The 25,104-nt window shown below is 50.3% G+C and overlaps 1 protein-coding gene across 1 annotated transcript in view; it reads right to left on the reverse strand.

The window, feature by feature from the left end:
* The window catches only part of PLA2G4E (phospholipase A2, group IVE), a 60,170-nt gene that overhangs the window by 27,364 nt on the left and 7,702 nt on the right, over positions 1-25,104 (reverse strand). The window contains exon 2 of the mRNA XM_012649129.1: positions 3,001-3,073. Within this exon, the coding sequence (XP_012504583.1) occupies positions 3,001-3,073 (73 nt within the window). The remainder of the gene's footprint in view (positions 1-3,000; positions 3,074-25,104) is intronic.

Below are 25,104 nucleotides of genomic sequence, written 5' to 3' on the forward strand. Positions count from 1 at the left end.
GCCTCCTCTACGCTGGGAGCCTGCAGGTAGGGACTGACCAACACTGCACCTACTAACTCTGTAACACTTGCTTAGCATGCATGATTTGACAGACCCTGTAAAGGCCCGTTGCTCCCTAAAATCAGTTTCCTATCATCAGTCCATGCCTAACATTCTCCCATTAAACCCATAAAATAAAATCTCAATATTTTTGGCCCAAGGCTTAAATCTCTAGTTAAGATAAAAATAGCCCTTGAAGAGATAAGATTGATCAGACACCCACATTCCAAGCATTCATTTGTTTTTCAGTTCTTTTGCAGAGAGCTGTTTCCCACATCAAAGGTTGGGAAGGAGAGTGTGGCCCAAGGAGGGGGTCATCGTGGGGAGGAGGGTGATGAAGGAAGGTCAGTGAGGGCCCAGATGACATCTGGGGTGGGCACCATTGGCTGACTCTAAGGGTAGTGACTATCATGTTGGCAATGAAGAATGATTAAGCAACGGTGACCCAATTCTGAGGATTTCACAGAGGACAGGGGATTTTCTAGGCAGAGATAGGTTCTAATCCTTGTTCCTCAGGCAGTGACAGAGGGCTTGGTCATCTGAATGATATATCTCCTTTCCTGGAATGTAGGTGGCAGAGACGACTCAATTATCTTTACGGATGTTCATAACATTGTCTCCCTAATACCTCTGGAGACACCTGCCTGACACCCCTTGGGGTGCTGGTTTGGGTTTTGTTTTCCGAAGAGGAACAAAAGCTCCTGACAACTAGGGAGTTTCTGGGCCAATTGCCTCCCAGTCCTGGCCCAGGGCTCTTTTTAGCTATTGATGAGGGTTCAACCCTAAATTTCTGCGTGTTCACTGCCATTCAGCCGCTCTGAAATCTTGGGAAGCTCAGGCACAGGTGATAAGACTAAATTGGAGAGCTGTTCATTTTGGACTCAAACTATAAGGGAACAATTTGGGGCTAGGGTAACCCAGGACCTGAAGGGCATCAGGACAGTCTCAAACCTAACCCTGAGAAGGCAGCAACACAGTCCCGCCCATGACGGTCGTGGAGTCCAGACACGATGTGACCAGGGCTGGCACCCCCAGATGCCATATATGCCCTCCACTTGTTCCTTGGGGGAAATGAGGAAAACATAAGCAACAAGGGGGTTCCCAAAGAGGACTGAGTGCCCCCAAAAGGCAGCCTGCTGCCCAAGGGGTGTGTGGGGAGGGGATGAGGAGGCCATTGGAGCCAGACCTTGGCCTGTTACTCTAGCTGCCTGCCCCTGCCCACACCCCCTCACCTCTGAGTGACAGATGTGGCAGGAAGAAGACAGAAGAAAGGGCCCTGGACAATCGGGAGGTCTGAGTCCACAGGTGCAGGCATGCAGTGTAGGCGTGTGGGGCCAGGGTGACTCGAGGGGCTGGGATGGACACGCCTCAAAGGAGTTGGAGAAAGGTAAACGCTGCTGTGGGTGTTTGTGAGCTGGGGTTGTCCTGAGGGATGGGGGTGAATCTGCCCAAGGAGGGGGAAATGTCTGAGTGACCCACTGTGGCATGGGCAAGAAAGGCAAAAAAGGCAGCCACGTCCCAGGCCCAGGGGACACTCCCTGGCTCCGTGCATCACTCACTGGTAGGCTGGGAAAGTCCTAAGAAGCCCAAGGAGAAGTCCCTAGCCCTCTAGTTGCCCACGGGGCAGGCACAGGCACAAATCGGAAGTTTGCTGGGGTTGCTCCTGCTGTCTGGGCTCTGCACAGCTCGCCCTCCAGATGCTCGTCTGAATTCTGCTTGCTCCCTTCGCTGTCTCTGGGGCTGAGGAGCCTCCCTCCTCTGCCCTCTACATCCGTCCCTGCATGGCAGTGACAGCTTCCTGGCAAGTTCCCAGCCTCTCTGCACCTGTGCTCCAGCACAGTCTGCACGTGAGCCCTCGGGAAGTCATGCAGTCCCCAGACCTCTTTAAGTCCACCTCCTGCCCACCAGACCCCAGGCCCTCAATGCAGCCTTTCTTGGCCACTCCCAGCTCTCGATGGCCTCTTCAGGCTTTAAATTCTGTAGTGACAAGATCGGAATGTCATCTATTATTCTATAACTGCTTTAGATGTAGATATTTCCCTCTGTTAACATGTACACTCAGTCTCATGGCTCTGTGTCTTCTCTGCCCCTCTCAGGCCCTCCCTGGCCTCTGGGGATCTCTGTGGCCCTGGAGCCATTCCTGTGTGGTCACCGGTGCATGAGGACACCCTGCTCCACCCAGCTATGGGGTCTGGACACAGAACTTTCTCCTCCTTGGGGTCCAACTTCCTCTCTGGATGGGGCAAAGTGAGGCCAGCATGCGGAGGGGCTTTTGGTTCTCCTGATCTCTTGAAAGCCACCCAAAGACAGGGGTTGGGGGGATCCTGTCCACTTATATGGCTTCATTGGCCACCATGGTCTGGGAACGCAGCAAGTGCCAGGATGAAGGGGAAGTCGGGGCCGCAAGAAAACAACACTGCACTAATGTTCACACCAGAGCCCTGGTGAGTTGAAGCACATCCATGAGGCTGAACTGCCAAACTGGGTGCTGTGGCGTGGCCCCCAGAGCGTAATTTAGGACCCTTGTCCTGAGAACGAGCTCTGGGAGTAGGCTGGCAGCTGGCCCCACAATGCTTAAGGGCCTTTCCTTCCACTGTACCCCAAAACTCGGGAAGGAACCAAGCATCCTTAGTGTGAGCAAACCTGGTACTCCTGGTATCCTGGAAGTGGGTACTAGGAGAAGAGTGGGGAGGAGAGAGGGGTGTGAACAGAGCTCTCACATGCAGGCACAGGCTGCAGGGGCTGGTAGTGCCGAGGTTATAGCTAGAGTGAGGGGCCTGGAAAAATGACAGAAGCCCCCAAGCCTGAACTACAACCTGAGTATTGAACACACGGGCATGCACACACATACACATGCACATGTACACAGAGACACACCTGACCGTTTCTCCAGCCAGGGCCTCTCTCCATCCAGACCCCACAAGCAGAGAGAAAGGAGGGAAGAGAGAGGAGGATACTCACCCACATCAGCCTGCCGGACGTTTTTCATCCGAATGACCCTCACTGTCAACAGGTGGCATGGAGACAGCCCCTCCTGCAGATTGAGAGGACAGTGGACTCACTCTTCAAGCATCATCTCAGGGCCATTGCCCCTGGGGAGACTTTCCTGCCAGGCCTCCCCAGGCCTGCCTACTTGTAGTACATCAACCCTCGTGCTGCTCTGCCATTGTTTGCTGGGGGAATCTGTCTTCTTTCCAGCCTGGAAGGTTCTGAGAGCATGGGACCCTGCCTGGCTTTTCTTCTTTGTACCTCCAGTACCTGCAGCACGCTGATATACAGAAGGTGCTCAATAAAAGTTTGTTAAAGGAGTGAATGAATGTTCTACCCCAAACGTAGAATGAACACTAACGGCAAGGGTCCTTGAGTGCTTCCCTGCTCTTTTCCTCATTGACTAACTTCTTGGCACTCCCCTCCTACCATCCCCCACACAGGGAAACCGCCCCCCTTGCCCACCCAGCATGGCCGCTTGCTTGCTCGGGAAGCAGGCACAGAGGGGCTCCGAGGGGTGAAGACACTGATCAAGCCCTGACATTACTCACCTGGAGACGTCACGCCAGGTGCTCACCACCCCCCTGGTGTTCAGCGGCAGCCCAGGACCTCTTCGTCTCCCTCGCCTGTCGGGCCCCTTCCCCAGGGCACCCTCCCCCAAGTCTTTCTGGTCACCGTTTCCTCCCCCCAGTAAACAGCGTGTCCCTCGCCCCTTGATCGTTCCTTGCTGGAGATACTTGTGAAGATTGGCTGGTGCGCAGTGACCGCTCTCATGATGGCAGAAGCTCAAGCAGTCCTTGATTTGATGACAGGTTCCTGCCAGAGGCCTCTGTGGGACCCAGAGCCCTGGGGTTTCCGCCCCTCCTGCAGCTCCTCGTCCTGACACCTCACACCCTGAGTCCTGCCTGCTTGGTACTGCTGCCCCTCCCTCTGTCCCGCTCCTCTTACAGTTCTGGTCACATCCTGGGGGCCCTGCTATAGTCTCGAGCTCAACTCCCTCGAGTCACCCCCATAACCCCACCCCCCTACCAAGGCCACTGCATCTGGGGTAGTGGGAGCAGCTCCTTAAGTCTCACTCCTCCCCTGTGTTCTGTGAGTCACACATCGGCCTCGGTTCCACTTTTGTCCCCCTTGGGCCCCGGTACTTTCCGCCTCTCAGATGCCCCGAAACCACCTCTCCCAGCTGCAGCAGCTTCTCTTTATCCCACAGCTGCAAAGGCCGCCCAGATTATCTTCTCTGCCCGCCAAGGGCCCACAGCTCCCTCCCCAGCGCCACCTCAGCGCTACACCTGTGGGAGCCTCTCTCTCCTCACCCCTCTTCTTCCCGCCCTTCTATTCAATGGTCTGTCTTCCCAAGTCAGGGCCACTGCTCTTGCTGCCATGACTTTCTGCCTCTGTTGCCCTTGGGGTGCCAATGCCACCTTGGATTGTCTCTCTGGGGGATGAACCATCTTCTTTCAGTCCCTTGCATTCAGGTGTTATTTTGGAGCACTACTGCCAGGCCCTGTGCCAGACGCTGGGGAGCCCTGGTGAACCCCAGACAGAGGGGGCCAGACAGGTTGAAGGCAATGGCGGCTGCTGGCCATGATGGGGAGAGCAGGTCAGGCCGGCCACAGGTGCCTGCTGCCAGGACTCAGGGCTCTCCCTGGCTCCAGAGGCTCCCCACAGTCGCTGGTGTTTCTGGTCTCTGGAAGCTTCTCCCGGCTGCTGAGATGAGGGGCTTTCCCACTCTGAGCCGGCACACCCTGCAAGCTTCATGCCTGTTCTCTTTGTTCTCTTCAGGTGTCCTGGTTCTGTTCTCTTCTGTTCGTGCCTTTCCTGTTTGCATCTCTTTCCCTGGGAGCTTTACCCAGGCTTAGGCATGTCTCTGTTACCGTCCACCCCCAGCCTGTGCCCATGGGAAATGCCCCTGGACTCCTCCACCTGAGCGAATGTCTGTATTTACAGAGGCTTCTGGACTGGAGCCCTCGGCACGTCACCCCACATATTCCACTCTCCGTTGCTTTGTATCCTTTTAAGATGATGCAATTCTTTTCTCTTTAAATAATACAGGAGTTTGGGGGGAAACATAAAGTATAAGGAAAGGAAAAGAGTCCCTATGATCCCTCCACTCGAGACAATCATTTTGATGTCTGTCCTTCCAGACGTTCCTGGGGCTTAATTCTAACCAGCAATAACAGAAGGATGATCCTGGGAATGCCAGGTTGTTTAGTCCCTGAGATAGACATGTCAGGAAACCTGGGCTCTGCTTCCCCTCTCCCCATGAGCTGCCTCCAAATCAGAACAAAAGTCAAACTCACAATTACAGGTCTGAAGATTCTTTTTGTGAGACCAATCCTGAAATATTGAATATTTTCATGGCCAATAACTTGCTCTAACAACATTCTGCTGTGAAGCCCTTGACATGGGCCAATGGCCACATATTCTGCTTCTCCAGAACCAGAAGTTTCCAGAAACAAGGCCGTGGCCTTCTACCAGTTACCCCCACCTCGCCGCTGCCTGACACAGTGAGCTCCTCATTTCTCACTGTCCACCAGGCACAGTGTGTGTCCTGATCTGGCCTGGTGAGGAGGCAGGAGTCCCCTTTCATCAGGACAGCAGTGTTGGCAGAAGCGGGACCTGCCCATTTTTGCAGAGGGCAGCTAGAGTCTGAGTGGGGAGCCGTGGAGGCCTCGCCCTGGCAGGGGCCAGCCTGGGGGATGTTCCGTAGCATATCAGGGCTCTGAACCCAGGGCCATGGTCCTCTCAGCCATCATAGTCCTTCGCCTGCCTCCAGGAGGGGCTGCCTGTGGCCCAGCCCGGCTCCTTCATGTCCACTCTGGAAGGGAAGGTGTAGCTGCGGCCTCCCTTGGGACCTCATTCCAGGCCCCCTGCGTTCCAGGAAAAGTTCTCTCCTATCATCTAGCCCCAAAACCCTCCAATGCGGTCGTCCATTTCCTCCTACTCTAACTCAGCAACAATCACGGCAATGTCGGCTACCATCTGCTGAATGCCTGCATGTGCAGGTGCTGTGTCCATACTGTCTGTTATCTTACTTAGTCCTTACGACCAATCCACAAGACAGTTATGATTAGCCTCGCTTTATAGAGGGAGAATCAGAGCCTAAGTCCTCTGATGCAGGGCTCTCAGCTAGAATCAGAGGAATCCAACTCTACTCCCCAACCTGTGTTCATAACCACTGCTGTGCTCTCAGCCTACTTGAGGGTGGCCCTTGGCCAACACAGAGACACATGTTGCTTGCCCTCACCTCCTCTTCCTTGGTCTTCTCTTAAGACCAATTTTCCTGAAAGATTCTTCCTCTTTTCACCCTGAATTCCTCCCAAACCCCCAAATAACCCCCAAACCCTGGCGACCCTCCTACTGGCTATGTTTCTACCCGACACATTCCAGGATCTCTCTTTGTAAATGTCCTGAGCACATCAGAGCCGCAAAGGTCCCTGGAGAAGTTCCCATTTTCCAGTAGCCACAGATCGTGCCTCTTGAGCCTCAGATAATACCTTCTAGCTCTTAGGAGAGACACAGTTTTCAGGAGACGACCACAGTTTGCCAGCACAGAGATAAAGCCAGAAGGGGATTTGAGAGACATCCCAGAGGGACCTCACTGGGAGGAAAGTGGGACTTGGGTCCCGGGCCCAGATGTGTTCCAGGAACCAGAGCTATGAAAAATTATCTTCTTGGCTTAAAATGAATGTACATATTTTGCTTCTGATACAATCAGCTCAACTGGAGCGGTGCTGGGGATAAGCAAAACTTCATGGCCCCAGAGGTAATTGATCTGCACTAGAAAGACGCAGCAGGACAAAGTACAGTGTCTGCGGCCATGAAGATGGGAACCAGAAGCCTGTGAGGTTACGGAATCCAAGTTCACGAGGTTGCTGGTGGTGTGTAAGGGTCACAACTTTAGGTATTTGGACAAGGCCGTCCCTAGAACAGGATGCCCTGGCTGGGACTGGGTATCGGGGTGGAAGTCAGAATATTTTACAGGCATGGTCAGCTGGGCTGCAGCTCCGGTGTAGGGACAGGCATTAATTCTTCCATTCATAGGAGCATTGGAGGGCCCTGGGGTAAGGACTAGGGAACATTCAGGGGTTGGAGCTCAAGGTAGGAACCATTTGGCAAACATTACAGAGGTATATTTAGCCACGTTTAACACCCAGCACAGCTGTGCCAGGGAGGACAGGTTGGACAGCAGTTTCCTGGGAAGCCATGTGGGAGAGAGGGCTCCACAGCTCAGGCTGCAGACACACACGCCCTAGCCTCCCCCCACCTTGGGCTCCATTCTCCCTTCGAGATCCATTTGGGACTGGGGGACCTTGCCAGCTCACTGGAAAAGAAGCAGCTCCTTGAATCCCAGGACTGGCTATTACGGGTTGGATTCAATGCTGCCCCTTGCCACCTCTAATTTTATAGCTATGACTTTTGGCAGGGTGGGGGTGAGGAACAAAATGTATCACTCTCCTCTGGGGTGCCAGGCCCAGGCTGTGCTGGGTGCTCTGCATATGCTCTTATCTAACCCTCCAACCACTGGTGAGGAAGGCATTATTATCCTTGCTTTATAGAGGAGTCTGAGTTTAGAGAGATTACATCTCATCCAGGCTCAGGCAGCCCAGAAGCAGCAGAGACAGGACTCATTGCAGGTCTCCTGACTCTGCCTGACTCCAGGGCTGGTGCACGCCATTCACCTGGAGGCGGCTCTCACTGCAAATTTACAGCACCAGCCAGCACCTGCTCCAGCTCGTGCACTAGGCAAGTTGGTAGCAAAGGCAGGAGTAAACTCCTCAGCTCCCAAGTCAGGGCTCTCCGTATACTCCAAGAGTCTAGCTGTTACCACAAATCAGTCAAAAGAATATTTAGTTACAGAAGGGCTCCGGGGTCAGGCTCCTGGGCAGGAGTGGGGCTAGGGAGGGTCTGACAACCACGTTTCACAGGTCGTGGGTCTGATGCCCACCCCTGCGGTGGACATACTCTCACCAAACCCTCCCACGAGGTCTAGGGTGCCTGGAGAGAGAGGAAGGCAGATCCCGGGGAGTCTGCAGGAACTCTGCTCCCCAGGGCTTCTCCGGGCAGGCCCAGCAGGTGATGCTACTTCCTCCTCCCTGGAAAGCTGGGTGTAGCACTTGGTTCCTTGCAACACCTGTGCCAGAGCTTAGCCCAGCCTGGTGCCCTCTTCCAGGATGTGTGGCCCTCCCTAAAGGGAGACCACTGGGATGGGGACATTATGGGCCCCTAGAACATGTCCCAGCTGGTCTGAGCAACTTCCCAGACCAGGCATCACCTGGGAGGAGCCACTATGGCTGTTTTTCTTTTTATCACCCAGGCTAGGTGAGTGGTCAGGGCAAGAAGTGCCAGCATTGAATGACCGGGACCCTCCAGGGCCTGAGAGGGACAGGCGCAGCTCGTAGAGGAACTCCTGGAGCCCTCAGCTCCCAACTGCTTCAGCCTTGACTGTAAACCCAGGTGGGTGGCTTTGGGGCTGCTGGTGCCAGATTGGCAATGCCATCAATTCTCACCACATAACACACCACATGCTCACACGGCATAGGAGTTTAGGATATTTGCAGGGTTAATGCCTGTTTGCCACTCAGGACTGGCCAAATGTGGATCCCCTAGCAGTACTGAACATCGTCTACCCTGGGTGCCTGCCTGGCCCCAGAATGGCCCTGAGCCACTGCATTGCCTTGTGAAGCTTGAGGCTACTCTAAGCCAGGTCCCCCACCCAGGACCCCTGGCCCCACTGGGCTAAACCACTTCTGCCAGGTGCTAGGTAGAGGCTGCCCAAGCCAAGGTCTCTGGAGTGCGTAATGCCCACCAGCCCTCTCTGAGCCTGTCTCCTGCCCTTGCCTCCCCACCCCTGCCCCTGGTCCCCACCCCTGCCCCATGCCTCTTGGCCATGCCTTCCTGGCCCTCAGCCTCTGGCCCCAGCCACCCAGCACTGCTCCCTCACCTTCAAGGCACAGGTGGCCGAGGGCCTGCTGTCTTCTGCTTGGCATGAGTCTGGCAGGTAGTGGGAGACCCAGGCGGGCATCTGCCTCTGGAGCATGACGGCAGCTCTCCAGCAGGGTGGCAAGATCAAGAATTTATGCTCTGACTCAGAGCTCCGCCCTCTGGGCCACCTCTTGGCAGTGGCTGGGATTGTCCTGGGAGTGGTTAAAGTGGGTAGGCAGATAGGGGTACCTGGGTTCAGTCTCTTAGTATCAGGGAACCAGAGGTCTTCAGATCTTGGAAATGCAGGGGCCAGCAGGGGCTCTGGCCCTTGGGGTCAGCAGCCTGCAGCTCCCAGCCACTCAGAATGACCAGGCCACCCAAGGGCACAGTGGGTGGGAAGAAGAGGATGCTGGACCCACACAACTGTAGGATGAGCCCAGCCATGGTTTGGGAAAGCCCTATCCCTTCAGCTTATGGAGGTCATGACTCATAGATACTCCTCTGAGGGGATGGAGCCCTCCCATGGCTCGGCATCCCAGGAGCTGCAGTCAGGGACTTCATAGGAGGCAGGGACCATGGTCAGAGCCCCCAAAGTTAGAGGGCAAAGAAAGAAAAATAATTGCCCGAATCCTTGGTGAGAAGATGGTTAAGGGCAACGGCCCCTGCCTGCCTTCCTGGGAGGCTAGGTGGAGAGAGGGTGTGCCCAGCCCCTGCCTGGTCCCAGGGCAGTTTGGAGGATGAGTCCGCCCCACCCAGATGATTCCTATCTCTGGCCTGGTGGCTGGCTCACTGACAAGGCGGCTTTCTGCCTGCTCGGCTGCCTGACTCTGTATGCTGGGAGTTTCCTGCCTGAGCTATTGCCTGGGGCCCCACAACCGGCTTTTCTGGACCACAGATAGAAGTAATTTTATGGAACTGAGGGTGAGATCGGAACACAGGGCAGACTGGACCCGAATGCAGGGATGGATCCTGGTGGGTGCGATCTGTGACCTCTTCACGTGCCTGGCCCTCCGGGAGAGGAGGGTCTTAGCCGGGGCCTTCCCGGCTTCCTTGCCTTCTACCCCACTGCCAAGGACACGGACTCAGCACCCACACCCCTCGCAGACTCCACAGTTCCATTTAGTTCACACACCTAGTAAGTACCTACTATATACATCCTACTAAGAGAGGAAATACCAAGCTGACAGTCTGACTGGGGCCAAAATGCATCCAACCCCAGAGAGGCTCAGAGGTCCAAGTCTCCTGTGGTGACAGGGGGCATCTTACAAGGGCCAATATAAATCCTTCGTATTTGTAAAGATCTGTCACACAACTGAGAACTGGCTAGGGAGCACAGAAAATGGAAAGTGGATTCCAGCTGGGGAGGAAAGCGTGGATCTAAAAGGTCTTCATGGAGAAGGTGGCATCTGGATTGGTCTCGAGAGGATGGACAGGATTTCACCAGCTGACGATTGGTGGGAACGGCAGCGTCAGAGGAAGGAGCGGTATGAACGAGGGCAGGGAGGCCAGCAAGCAGGGCGTGCTTAGGTGTGCAGGTGGTCTGGTGGCTGAACAGTGAGCTGTATGGGAGGAGATATGGGGACAGAGAGTGCGACACAGGGGTGGTAGAAGTTGTGCAGAGAGAAGGGAGGTTTTGTGAAGGAACAAATCTGGAAAGATAGATTAGGGCCCAATAATCATGGCCCTAAAAGGCCATGCTTTAAATGTGGACTTATTCAGTGGGGAGCCGTTGATGGTTTTGGAGCAGGGGAGTGCCATGATCAAAGCTAAATTTTAAGAAGGTAAGGATGATTGACGTTGAAGCAGGGGATCCATTAGGAGGTGAGGTGGGAACCATCTAGATACGGGAAATAGGGCGGGAAGTTAGGAAATGAAGGGAGGGCTGGAGGCCAGAACAGTATGAAGTTAACTTCAGGAATTGCTGTGGCAACCCAACCCGCAACACTGCACTGTCCTGAAAGTCATGGGGTCCCACCTGTCTCCCCATTCCCTCAATTCCCCACCCTTCTCAATCAAAGAGGCCCAGAGCAAGCCCAGAACGCAGGGCATTCCTCAAGGCCTGGTATTGGGTCCTCTTCTCACCGAAGTCCAGCCACAACCCTCACCTCCGCCCCCATCCATTCTCGGCGGTGCGTGGAAAATCTAGGTCTCCAGCCCTTGTATCTCCTCACTGTCATCCACTCTTCAAGAGCAGGGCCTCGAATTACTCATTTTAGTTGAACGAAATCAAATTGAATAGGAGGCTTACGGGAGGTCGGGCGGAAGTTTCTGCCTCTGCACACACCCTCTGTGGTGCCTCAGACCCAGGTGGGAGCCAGTGTGACCTTGAAGTAAACGCACCAATCCACTAATAAGTATTTCCTGACCACGTGCCGTGTGCCCACCTCTGCACTGACTGCGCAGGGTGGGTCTGGAAGGAAACAAAGAATTTATCATCCAGGGAGGGGAGAAGAGGGGGCTGAAGTGAAGGGTAAGTTGTCCAGGGTGGACGCTGAGTGGGGCAGGGAGCTGGGAAGGAGAGTAAGGGGTGTCAGGCAAAGAGCAGCATCCCCACCAGAGTGAGGGGGCCGAAAACCCCTCTCCCGTCCCATACGATGGGAGCTGGCAGTTGCCGCTCCCCTGTCAAGTCCCTGGGTCTCCCCAGCCCGGTCTATGTGGAAATTGTGAAGCTGTCTCTGCAAAAAGATGGGGGATTGAGTTCCCTTCCACCCAGCACCGCCTCCTCCCCGATGAGGAGAGAGCCTCGCGTTCTCCTCAGAGACCCCCAGCCTGCTCGGCCCCGGCCTGTTCACGGACTCCCGTCGATGGGGTGACCGGAGCTGCCTCTGCCAGCAGCCTCCTGGCCACGGGAAACCAGAAAAGTACGTTCCTCTCAGCAGCTCAGCTGACAGCGCTGCCCTGCCGCCGACCCAGCCAGGATGATCCCTCACCTGTCCTCATTCCAGAGGCCTCAGGTGCCTGTCCCTTTCTTGCCACCCCTGTCAGTAGCATCTGTCCCTCATCCTCCTCTCTGCCTCCCGCGGCCAGTGAGCTTTGTGACCGCCCCCTTCAACCTCTCGGTCTCCTGCTCAGATGCACCTTACGCTTTTCCGTTCTTTGCTAACAAACTCTGAATTCCCATACCTTCCATAAACCAAGTAGAGCCCAGGAGCAGCCCTAGGCATACGTGGCATTTTAGTGTACAATATGGCAAGTATTTCAAATCCGTGGTGAAAGGATGGACTATTCGTTACCAGAACAACTGCTTACCATTTGGAATAAAATGGATTTAGACCCTGACTTCATGACAACACAAAAATAAATTCCAGATAGATTAAATACCTATTAAAATAAAACTACATACGATTTAAAATGAAATATTAGAGTATATTTATATAATACTGGGGAGAAGAAGATCTTCCTAAACAAGGCACAAAACCTAGAAGCCAATATGGGAAACATTGCCAGATTTGAATACATAGAAATTTAAAACTTCCGTGAAGCAAAAGATGCCGTAAGCACAGTTCTATCTCTAAAATGCATCTCAAATTTCCTCCCCTTCATAAATATCTGCGAGTAACAAAATCAGCTTTAAAACGTAATGGTAATAGACCAATGGGAGCAAAATACAGGGATCAGAGACAGACTCCTGCTGCTCAAGGGAGCTCAACGTATGACAAAACTGGCACGACAACTCACTAGGAAAAGAACAAACTATTTAACAGGTGACATGGCAAAGTGATTTGCTATATAGAGTAAAAGAAGACAGCATCCCCACTAATGCCATATAAAAGGGCAGGCTATAAAAGGGATCAACACAGGGAAAAATCAAGGAAATGTGAATTAATCAGAAATGTAAATTAAAACATCAATGAGATTTCACTACAGCTAGTAAATTGGAAGACAATGAGAAAGTCGGACAATGACAAGTGTTGGCGAGGATGTGGGGGCAGAGACACCATCATGCTCCACTGCGGAACAGGAGACTGATACAGTCATTGAGGGCAATCTGTCACCACTTAGTCAAAGCGAGAACGTTCATGCAGCGATTCTGGTTTGGGTATAGAAAGGCGTGCATGAGGGCATTCACCCACATCACGATGGCATTAGAAATTTAGAAGCAAACCTTGTGTCCATCACTGGGAGAGTGAACGGGAAGATGTGAAGGATGCGCGACCTGGAGTATGACACAGTAGTTCAAAGCAGCAAATTAGATGTACACATAGTAGCACGAATGGATCTGGAAAATGCAGTGTTTTTAGGAAAAAGTTAGGAAACAATGGTATGTATCTCAAACACATCTACAAAAGTTAAAGAATGGTCAGCTCTCTGCACCTGAAGGGAGATAGTTTTCCTCCAGCTTTTTTCCAGTTGTTGCTGCCACTGCTCTGGTCCAAGCCATTGTTACCACTCATCCCAACTCCTGTGTTAGCCTGACGGGTCTCCCTGCTTCCTTTCTTGCCTTTCTAGGAACCAATCTCTACAGAATAGAAAGAGTGATCTCCTAAAAACATAGGCTAGATTATGTGACTGTCCTGATTAAAACCTGGCCATGGCTTCTGGTGGCTCCGACCTCTGCCATGGCTCTGCAAGGTCCCGTGGGGTCCGGCTGCTCATGTTCGTTCCACTCTTTCTTCACGCCCAGGTTCCAGCTGCTCTGGCCCTCCCTTCCCCGATCATGCCAAGTTCTTCCCCATGTCCGGGGTTCTGCACTGCTGCTCCCTTGCCTGAAGTCCTGTGCAAGTCCCCACCCTGTGCACAGCTGGCCCCGTCTGGTCGGCCGTGGCCCTGCTCAGATGTCGTTTTCCCCAGCAGCCCCTCCCTGGCAATGGCCCGGGACGTGTGTGACTCTTGCCCACCTGCTTGCCTCTGTGTTGCTCTGGTTAGTAATTTAATTTCACGTCTTGGATGACCTTGTTTTCTCATTCTTTTTGCCTTTTTCCACCAGACCATAACCCTTTTCAGGGCATGGACATTGCTTGTCTTGTTCATCAGCTGGAAACACCTAACTCCCATCGGTAAGGGGGTGGTTAGATTAGTTACGGCACATTCGCACGTCGGAACGTCACGCAGCTGTCAACAAGAACAAAGGCCTCACATTTATTGAATGTTGACGAAGTGGCAGGGACAGGTCTAAATATTTTATGTTGCCTGTGAAGTAGATACTATTATTATCTCATTTTAAAGACGAAGAATTGAGACAGAGGATAAGTACCTTGCTCAAGGTCATGATGGTAGTTGACAGAGCTGTGACGCTAGTCGGTCTGGCCTGGAGCTCGTGGATGTAACACACTACCTCGCGGGAGATGCACAGATACCATGTAGGAAGCTACCGTCCGGGAAAACTGAGATTCTGCACTGTGTTTTTTAAAGGTTTCTTCTATGTTCCTATGTTCCTTAGTAAATAAAATTCAATTTCCTAAAACAAACATACAATAAGTATGTTTGGGTGCAGGCTGCCTTTGAGTGTCTTTTTGCTTTTGATTGTGTTCCATTGCCATCAAATTATTTTTAAAGATTATTTTGTGTAGATACCTTAATTGTTATCTTCAGGAGGGTTAGTAGATCATTACCACAAGCCAATATTTCTTTATGTTTAGATTTTCCAAAACACTTTGGCTCCATATCACAGCTCTGGGAGGCATAGCTAATACTATTAAATCTATATTACAGATGAGGTAACAATCAGGCAGGTTAAGTGACGTGCCCAAGTTCACAGCTTTGTAGTGGCCTGGACTCCGAGCCATGACTTTAGCCTGGGCTCAATTCTACAACTTGTTTATGCACACTTGACTCTAAATAAGCCAGACTTTTCTGAAACCAAAGCTCCTATTGCATTCTCTTCCCACTAAACACCATGAAATAAGCAAACGACAGTTAAACAATAGACAGTCCTGGGTTTTGAAGCTTTTTGGGGGGCCTGGGACCACCAAGGGTCCCAGTATTCAGCTTTGCTGTTGAGATGTCTCAGGACTTTTGGCCAAAAAATTAGATGTGATTCTATTTCATGATGACATGGTACAGGAGATGCAAAGTAAGTGTAAATATGACGAGAAGGGGCCTTCGCCCCACTGCAGGTAATGTTTCTATTCTTAGTGTCATCGATGCATCTGGCTCAGGAATATTTTCTGCCCTTCTTTATCTTTATAACAAAATGTTAAGGGTGAACTCAGTGTTTTTCATTCTCAAAGTACTTGGGTCCACAAGTCACCATTTCTCAATCTTATGAACGGAGTTCCTGCTATTAAAACCTGTGGCCTCTGGACTCAGCTAGACGGCAGGCTTTATTGTCCTGCTCCCAACTCTCTTGCTCACACAGCAAGACTTCCAAGAGCCTTTTGCATTCTGAGTTTACTCCTTGTCACCAGTCACCTTGGTGAGGATGACATTGTCATTGTCTCAAGGCTGACTGAGCATGGCACAGTGGTGAAGGTTCTAGACTTTGAAGTTTAATAGACCTGGGTTTGTACCCTGGTTCTATTACGTATCAGCTGCATGGACTTGGGTACGCTTACCCCTCTAAGCCTGAGTTTCTCCGTCTGTAAAAAGAGAAGCATAATAGTTCCTGCCTCACAGGATAGTTGCCAAGATGAAATGAGATAAAGGACTTAGCACATGGCTGGCACATAGTGATCCCTGGTGACGGGTTCCCTGTAAATAGTGTGATACTCAGTACAGTAACATCAGGGACAAGATGTCATCCCAGCCCCAAGGATCTTACAACCTAAGTTGGGTGAGACAGGAAGGTGACACAAATGGCCTCAGGGTGATCATGTCACATAGGGAAGAGGTGTAAAAATGAACTGCTCAGAAAGCATGGCCACTCAGGGCTGGGAAGTTCAGAAGAGGCTTCCTGGAGGAAGAAGAATTTGAACTTGCCCTCGAAGGGAGGGCATGGACTGGACAAATGAAGATGAGGGGAAGAGCATCTCTGTCAGGTGAGGCAGCACGAGCAAAGGTATGGAGGCTTGGAAAGAAGATGAAGGAGACTCCTGGATAGCAAGTGAAAGAATCATGATCTTTCTTCCACTGGTAATGGTGACTCATGGAAGGTTTTGGAGTAGAGAGTGTTTAAGAAAGAGACCAAATCCTGCTCCTATGGGAAGAACAGGTGGCCACCAGCACTGTGTGGTTAGGGTGAGCTGGAATGCAGGTGTGGCTCTCTCATCAGCCAGTGTCGCTCCTCGGGACAAGCTGTGGCCTGCAAAAGGCCCTGATCAACGCCTCTCCCTCTGCACCCTCGAGGAACGGCCCCTGGGTTGAGTCCTGTCCAAATACATGGTAGGCTCCCAGCGCAGGGCGGGCTTGACTTCAGATTCTATAGCTGTCACTCTGGGCCCCAGGGAGATGGGGCTTGGGAAAGATAAATCTGCATGTCTGTCCTCCGAGGAGGACAAGGAATCTGGATCAGGGGCTGTGAGCGGCAGAGGGAGGGAGTGGGAGGCCAGGCTGCAGGCTGTACGCACTTCTGCACATTGCCCCTGGCCATGCCCTGCCAAGCGGGGCCCCTGCCAAGCAGGCCGGGTGCTGCTCCATCTGTGTTGAGCTGCCGCATGGCTTTGTGCAGGCAATCCTTCCCCCTCCTCCTTCAGCCCAGGTGACCACTCATTTGCTTCCTGTCGCTGCAGATTAGATGTCTTTTCTAGAGTTTCACATAAACAGAATATGGTGTTTGCTCTTTTATGGATGGCTTCTTTTGTTTAGCATAAGGTTTTTGAAATTTATCTGGGTTGTGTGTGTCAAGAGTTCATTCTTTTTTGTTGCTGTGTAGTATTCCATTGTAAAAATATTACAATTGCTTTATCCATTCATCAGATGAAGGGCAAAGTTGTTTCCAATGTGTAGCAATTACGAATAAAGCTGCTGTAAACGTTTGCATACCGGTTTTTGTGGCAATATAAGTTTTCATTTCTTTTTGCTAAATACCTAGGAATGGAGTGGCCGGCTGGGTCTGACTGATTTTTTCTGGAGCGATGCCAGATCTGGGCTCCTCTGACAAGCCGCACCCCTGGGCACAGCCTCCTCTGCTTGGCACTTTCCCATTTTCCCTCCTCTCTCTCATTTTCCTCTCCGCCTCTGCCACTTCCTCCCCTTTCTCCTGTCGGCTTCCCTTCTGCCCTCTCCATCCCCAGGCCTCTCCTGCCAAGCCCCTGGGCTCTCCCACAGAGGAGTAGTTGTGACAGGTAGCCCTCACTTTTGCTTGTCCCAGGGCGGCTGACCGAGCACCCACGCCCTACTAGACCCTGCCAAGCCTTTTGGCATCAGCTCCTCGGCCAGGCCGCCTCTGGGAGACCCCAGACTTCACAGGGAGGGGCTTGGAGAGGTCTTTCGGCAAGTTCAGCTCTGGGGTATTTGGCAGGGCTGGGTTTGTCCTGGTATCACTGTTTTAAGCATTGTGTCAGATGGTCCTGGTCTACCCCATTCACTGGTACTCTGTCTTCTGACTGCATTTGGTTCCAGCCAAGTTCCAGCAGAGGAAACTAATTTCCCACTGGTTCCATTTGGTTCAAGTCCCTGACAACCCCTTCCCATCTCCCAGGGCAAAGGGCCTGGGGATGGGGTGGTGTCAGACCTGGGAGAGCCCAGGAGCAGGAGACACTTCATATCAAGTCATGGATTTGACAGGGACAACACAGCCAAGGAATGCCTCGGCTCCCTACTGGCCTCCAGGCCAAGCGCCTGTGCACGCCTAGGAAGGCAGCATGGAGCGCGGGCGGACGCTGGACCGGGGGTCGGGAGTCGTGGGCTCCAGTGCCAGCTCTGCGGTGTGATACGAAACTAATCCCATCTGTAAAATGAGAGGTTGGGCTGGGCCAGTCCAGACTCCCAGGAATGGGTCTTGGCTTCTATGTGCTTTTGTCACCTCAGGTGAGCCTGAGACACAGCCGTGGTTCCGACCATCAAACCAGGTGGCCTCAGAGTCTGTTCCTGCGGTTGACTTCTGGGGTCTGGCTTGTCCCTTGCTGCCCAGCGAGGCCACCCCATGCATGGGCATCAGCGCAGAATGAGAGTGAGATGCGGGATTTGTGGGGTCCTTCTGCACAGACATGGCAAAGGCACGAGACTAGAAACAGTGTGTTCGATGTCAGAAAGGAGGAGCTTGGTCAGCAAAGAGCAAAAAGTAACCAAAAATGGGCTGATGTTTAGTGAGGGGCTGCGGCCTTATGGGGAGGGCAATTTGGGTATGTGAAAACAGCGCTTGTGGCCCGTCCTCAGCAGGACAGGCTGGTGACTCCCCTACTCGCGCCCTCTGTGTGAGTGTGTGTGTGTGTGTGATATGTGTGTCTGAGTGAGTGTTGTGTTGTGTGTGTGTTTCTGAGTGTGTTGTGTTGTATGTGTGTGACTGAGTTTGTGTTGTATGAGTGTCTGAATTTGTGGTACGAGTGTGTGAGTCTGAGTGTTGTGTGAGTGTCTGAGTGAGTGTTGTGTGAGTGTGTGAGTCTGAGTGAGTGTTGTGTGAGTGTGTGTGTCTGAGTGAGTGTTGTGTGAGTGTGTGTGTCTGAGTGAGTGTTGTGTGAGTGTGTGTGTCTGAGTGTGTCTGAGTGAGTGTTGTGTGAGTGTGTGTGTCTGAGTGAGTGTTGTGTGAGTGTGTGTCTGAGTGTGTCTGAGTGAGTGTTATGTGAGTGTGTGAGTCTGGGTGTTGTGTGTGTGTGTGTCTGAGTGAGTGTTGTGTGAGTGTGTGTCTGAGTGTGTCTGAGTGAGTGTTGTGTGAGTGCGTGAGTCCGGGTATTGTGTGAGTGTGTGTGTCTGAGTGAGTGTTGTGTGTGTGTGTCTGAGTGTGAGTGTTGTGTGTGTGTGTGTCTGGAGTGTTGTGTGAGTGTGTGTCTGAGTGTGTCTGAGTGAGTGTTATGTGAGTGTGTGAGTCTGGGTGTTGTGTGAGTGTGTGTGTCTGAGTGAGTGTTGTGTGAGTGCGTGAGTCCGGGTATTGTGTGAGTGTGTGTGTCTGAGTGAGTGTTGTGTGTATGTGTCTGAGTGAGTGTTGTGTGTGTGTGTCTGAGTGTTGTGTGTATGTGTCTGAGTGAGTGTTGTGTGTGTTTGTCTGAGTGTGTGTTGTGTGAGTGTGTGTTGTGTGTCAGTACTTGGGAGAGCGATGCTCACGTGCTCTCCCCGGTGGCGCAGGCCTCTGGGAGGAGGACGGGCCCTGAGCCCTCTCTGGAGAATAAACTGTTACACCAAACCAGATGCCAGTCCCCAGCCCCGTGGGGCCTGCAGTGTGGCCCCAAGGACCCCTTTCTAACTGTCCCAGTAAGCCTCAGCCCTGCCTGCCCCGAGAACTCCGGATGAGTGTAAGTCTTGTAGCTGGTCCAGGCAAAATACCCTCAGGATTTTTTTTAGTGATATTTAGTTGTTTTTAAGGTTCAAATTGAAGAATTTGCACTGAGGAAATGGAGGAGTGGATGGGCTGGCTCTTGGGACAAGGCAAGGACTTCCAGGAGGGGCCTCTCCCCGAGGCTGCCAGCCCCTCTCTGCCCTGCCCAGCCTCTTCTCTGACCGCTGGGGACTGGGGGCTCCAGCGTCAGTGCAGTGAACTAAGGGCCAGGCTTGCAATGGCGAGATGCCCAGAGGCTCCTGGAGGGGGCACTGGGACAAAGGGCACTGGGGAGGGTGGGGTGGAGGGGCCGCCCTTGGGCTGACTCTGCAGCCAGGGTTGAAGATGCTGGTAAACCCAGCTCAGCGGGGGGCCATGGGTCTGGGAGGAGGAGGAGGAGGAGGAGGAAGAGAGGGATCAGAGCCACTGCCTGGAGCCCTCCCCCTTCCTGCCTCAAGGTGGCCAGGGAAAGCAGCCTCCTGCTGCTCAGCCCTGGTCAGAGTGGGTGGGCCCTGGGGGGCATGGGAGCTGGTGGCTCTGCAGGGATCCCCTGCCAAGGTGCAAACGACATGTCACTTCTCCCTACCACTGTCTCTGTCTGCATGTGTAGGCATGGGGTGGGCTGGGGGTGGGGTGGGAGTGCAGGCGGTGGGGCTTCTGGTCTCCTTCTGGTGATGTAGAAATTCAGCAGGAAGGACCCTGGGCTCAAAGAGTGCAGACCTGACCTCCTGTTGTACCTGGCCTGTGGCCCAGAGCAACTCTTTAATGCAAACAATAACCAAGGACTCAGTTTGACAGTGATCAACCATCCCAGTTTGCCCAGGACTAAAAAGTGCAAAACTGGAAAGTTCCAGACAAACTAGGATGATTGGATATCCTATTTCTAATTTTCCTTGAAAGTGTTTTTGGAAGCAGAGAAACACCTGGGGGATGCCAGACCTGGGGTACTCCTAGGCTTTATAATTATTTGAGGCAAAATAATTTGATCGTTTTCTGAGTTTATTTTGGAGAATATGAATAGAATCTACCTGGGACAATTCTGAGTATTTAGGCCAGCTCTGAGCTTAAGGATTGATTGCATCTGTGTGTGGGATCCTAGGGGTATAGTGGACACAGGACCCCTCCCCTACCTCTGTTTAGAGAACACCCTTTTCCTTCGGGGTCTCATGGAGCTGTCATCACAGGGAATCTTCTTCGTTCCTCAAAGGTGGGCACTACCAGTCTGGCCAGTCAGCATTCCCATCCCCTTAGACTCTGTGATGGGTTCAGGAACAATTAGAGCTTATCTTACCTGCCTCCTCCTCCTTTTCCTTTTAAGGATTATATGAGTGTTGAGAGAAAGAGAGAGAGAGAGAGAGAGAATTCTCTTTTCTCTAGATTATGAAGGAGAGGTAAGCTTTGAGTTACTGGTGCTCATCTTTGTTACCACATAGAAGGACAGCCTTAAAAGGAGAGAGATGAAGGGAAAAAGAGAAAGTTCCCAGGACATGATCTGGACTGCTAGATCCAGCTATCCCTGAAGTCCACATACCCCTTGGCCTTCCTAGTTACAGGAGACAATAGAGCCACTTTTTATTTGCTTAAGCTTATTTGAATTCAGCTTTAGTTACTCTGCTGCTCCTGGTTGAAGGAGTTCTGACTGCTGCACCTGGCCACCACATCTGTGGTAGGTCTCTACTCTGGGCTCCGTGAAGGAGATGGGGAGGAAGAGGATGACAGGGGTGGTGCCTTCTCCCTAAACTGAGTACCTTATGCCTTTAAATTGGGGCACATCGTCTTCCAGGGCTCATGTAGAGTGGGAGGCACATGCCCGTGCTTTTGCCTTCAGCAGCCCTCTTTTGGGGATGACAGGGCACGAGGTCTTCCAAGTCCCTTCTCTCATCTCCCCCAGTTCCTCAAGGATCTGCTCTGGTCTCTCATTTGTCCTTGACTCTGGAAGTGAACACTGTCATACATCCACCCACCACTCACATACCTTACTGCCGTGTGACGTCCCAGCAAGAGGAAAGCCCCTCTCAGTCATGGGAAGACCAACCCACACCTGAATCATTGCATTCCAACACTTGGTAAACTGCGATGGAGAAAGGGAGTTGGCTACTGTTCCTCCTTAGAGTCTGGGGAGGGGAGACTCCCTCCCGTTCCCTGGGGTGGGAGAGGCAGCCTTCCTCTCCCAGAAGCCTGCAAGGCTGAGTTGAGGGAGGGGAAAGGCAGACAGGAGGGGCGGGCCCAGGAAGTAGAGCACAGGCAGATGCAGGTGGCAGACCAACCGTACGTAGGAAATGGAAACCATGTCCCGTGCAAGTCTGGATAAGAATTCGCAAGTGAGCTCAATGCTTGGGTCTCAGGATGACTTTTTAACCAAAGGTATCTGGCAGGCAGAGGCCAGGGAGAAGAAGGGAGGAGGGAAGAGGGGTGGGGGGAACTCGGGAGCAAAGAGATTGCTTTCCTCCCCCAATGAACAAAACAGCCTCCCAGAAAAGCGCAGCTTCCCTGCTTATGTGGCAGTTTGAATTTCTCCTTTTTAAAAAGTATTAAGCAATATTTATGATATACAAAATGTATAGAGAATAATAAAATGAATACCGGTGAATCCACTACCCAGCTTAGAAAATAACACTGGTAACAGAGTCGAAACCCCTGCCCCGTGGATCCTCACCCAATCACTTCCCTTCTCTCTCTTCCTGGGGATAATCCCTAATCTGAATTCATGTCTATCATTCCCAGGCATTTTTTATTCTTTCTCTACATATATATGTATCCCTAAGCGATATTTGGTTATTGTACATGTTTTAAAGTCTTATATGAGCAATATCATATAAAGAATACTCATTCTGCCATAAACATATTTTTTCTCCATTCAACATTATGTTTGTAACATTCACCTATATTGGTAAGTATAGATCTGGTTCATTCATTTTCATTGATGTGAACTATTTCACAATTTTTAAAAAAATTTTTGAGACAAGGTCTCACTCTGTCACCCAGGCTAGATAGAGTACAGTGGCATCATCATAGCTCCCTGGAACTCTTGGGCTCAAGCCATCCTCCCGCCTCAGCCTCCCAAAGTGCTGGGATTACAGGTGTGCGCCACTGTGCCCAGTCTATACCTCAATTTATTTATCTGTTTTGTGTAATGGACATTTAAGCTGTTTCTAAGATTTTGCTATTACTGTATTTCATCAATTCTAAACCATACATTTTTCCCATTTTAAAATCTCTGAAATAAGGAATACTTTTTAAAAAAAATGATGACGTGTAATATTTTAATTGGCAGTGTTTTCCCCTAGTGAATGATGTACCTTTGATATAATGAAGAATGGTACACACAATGCAAACATGAACTTTCTTATACATGCTGTGTTTTTTAGTGTATACACCCCTGGAAGGACAAGTTGCTGGGTTATGAGGTATATTATCATCAATTTTACTAGATATTGCTGAGTTTTTCTCCATAGTAATTTTTACTGATTTACACTTCTGCCTCTATATTTTCATTGGGGTATACCAAGTGGGTATTTATTCTTTGCCTTTTGAGTTTTGTCAATCTAATGGGTATCTCATTGTGGTTTTAATATGCATTTTCCTGATTATTAGTGATCTTTGGCATCTTTCCGAAATCTTTTATTTTCTCTAACCCTTATTCTTGGGACTCTTCACTGATCCCCCTGCTTCAAGCCTCTTATGTTCTTTTACCATAGTCGAATCTACCCACTGTCGATACTTATAAATATACAGCAATAGTTATCCAAAGCTACAAAATGCCCTAGTAATTCCACTCTTGGAAACTCACATTGAGGAAAAAAATGCTATATGCTCAAAAATGTTAACTTTTTTTTTTTTGCATTTTAGTAAATTTATTGATTTGCGTAGCCATCATGATGGTCTGATTTTAGAACATTTCCATTATCTCCAAAAGCTCTTTCTTGCCTGTTTCTATTCAGTCTCCACTCCCAACTCCATCCCGGGCATACATTTATCTGCTTTCTGTCTCTATAGATTTGCCTTTACCTGAAATTGTATAGAAATGAGACTGGATAATACGTGGTCTTTTGTGGCTGGCTTATTTAGCTTAACATAATGTTTTTGAGGTTTATTCACGTTTTATTGCTGTATCAATAGTTTGTTCCCTTTTTGTTGCTAAATAGTATTCCATTGCATGGATACACCACATTTTAAAAATGTTAACTTTTGATGGTGAAGAATTGAAAGTCATCTACATGCTCAATGTTGGTAGATATATTAATAAATTATGGCATATTTCCATGATTGAATTCTATGCAATCTTGAAAAGAGATCTATAATATAAAGAGAATATATCAATACAGAAAAATACTTTAGATAACTGTGTGACACTGCTGTAAAAATTAGCAAATTGATCAATGGAATAGTACAAATATCTCTGAACAGAACCAAGTACATATACACAGACTTGAATTTAGGGTATAATAAGAATGGCTGACTACAAAAATAACTAAACAAAAGTTATTGATTTTTCCATAAAAATCATAACTGTAAGAGAAAACAAGAGCCCATACACAAGAGCAATGAAAAATAAAATTAAGTAAACCTGAAGAAAAATAAACAAGAAATTTACAAACACTATGTAGAAAGCTATAAAACTCTCCTAAGAGACATAAAACAGTTTGAAAAATGGAGACATACCTATTCTTGAATAGGAAAACAAAATGATCAATTCTTCCTAAATCAATCTATAAATTTAGTATAAATAACCAATCAAATTTCCAATCAGAAGTTCTTGGAGAACTCAACCAAAAATTTGCAAAATTTATGCAGAAGAATGAAAACGAAATGACTTTGCTTTGCTCAACATTGAAATCACCTGGAGATCTTCAAAAAAATATTGATGCCTGGCTCCCTGATACCCTGATGTAATTGGTATGGTGTTTATGACTTGGGCATTGGGATATTTAGAAGCTCTCTGATTCTAAAGTTCAACAAAGTCTGGGAATCAAGAACATACGCAATAAGCCTATAAAAGATTATCAGTAATCATTAAAAGAATGTAAGTGATAACAAAGAGATGCCATTTTTCATTTATCAGATTGGCAAGAATAAAAGGTTGATAAGACTCAGTGTCAGCAAGGGTGCCAGGAAGAGTCAGCAAAACATTGTTAACAGGATGTAAATTGAAACAAACTTTTAAAAGGGCAATTTGGCAATCTTATGACTATGTAAAACATGCGTGGCCTTTGACTCCGCAGTTCTATTTCTAGGAATTTATTGTACATAAACTCCTGCACAAATCCTCAAAGACATTTGATTTAGCATTATTCTTGTAACTTTTTTATTTTTGTTGTTGTTTTTTGTCTGTTTGCTTTAACAAGGGCTGGTTTGGAAGTTGTTGCTGGATGGAGGTGGCAGTTCCCTCTCCCGCCCCGCCCCCAGTGTATCCATGGCTTCTGGGCCTTGGATATTGTGGAGGGGAGCTGGACAGCAACTCTCCCTTGGGAATCTAGCTGCATCCATGAATTTACAAAGGAAAAGAGAAGCCTCCTGGGGACTCTGACTCCTTTTCATGGAGGATTCAGGTTATTGCAACGTACTTAGTGAACTGAAGAGATCCTAAGAGACCCCCTGAGGTCAGATGACAAGGAAGGACAACAGGAATTCTGGAGAGGAAATGCACCCTAAGGATGAGGGAAGGTTGGACTCATGTGCTGGACTCAGTATTAGGGTTTAGCGTGTTGGAGGCTAAGGCACAGGAATAACACTGGAACTCCTTCATGCTTACTCACTTTGTTTTTTTTTTTTTTTGAGACAGAGTCTCGCTTTGCTGCCCGGGCTAGAGTGAGTGCTGTGGCGTCAGCCTAGCTCACAGCAACCTCAAACTCCTGGGCTCAAGC

The sequence above is a fragment of the Propithecus coquereli genome, unplaced genomic scaffold (assembly GCF_000956105.1).
Source record: "Propithecus coquereli isolate 6110/MARCELLA unplaced genomic scaffold, Pcoq_1.0 Scaffold3, whole genome shotgun sequence".
Lineage (NCBI taxonomy): Eukaryota > Metazoa > Chordata > Mammalia > Primates > Indriidae > Propithecus > Propithecus coquereli.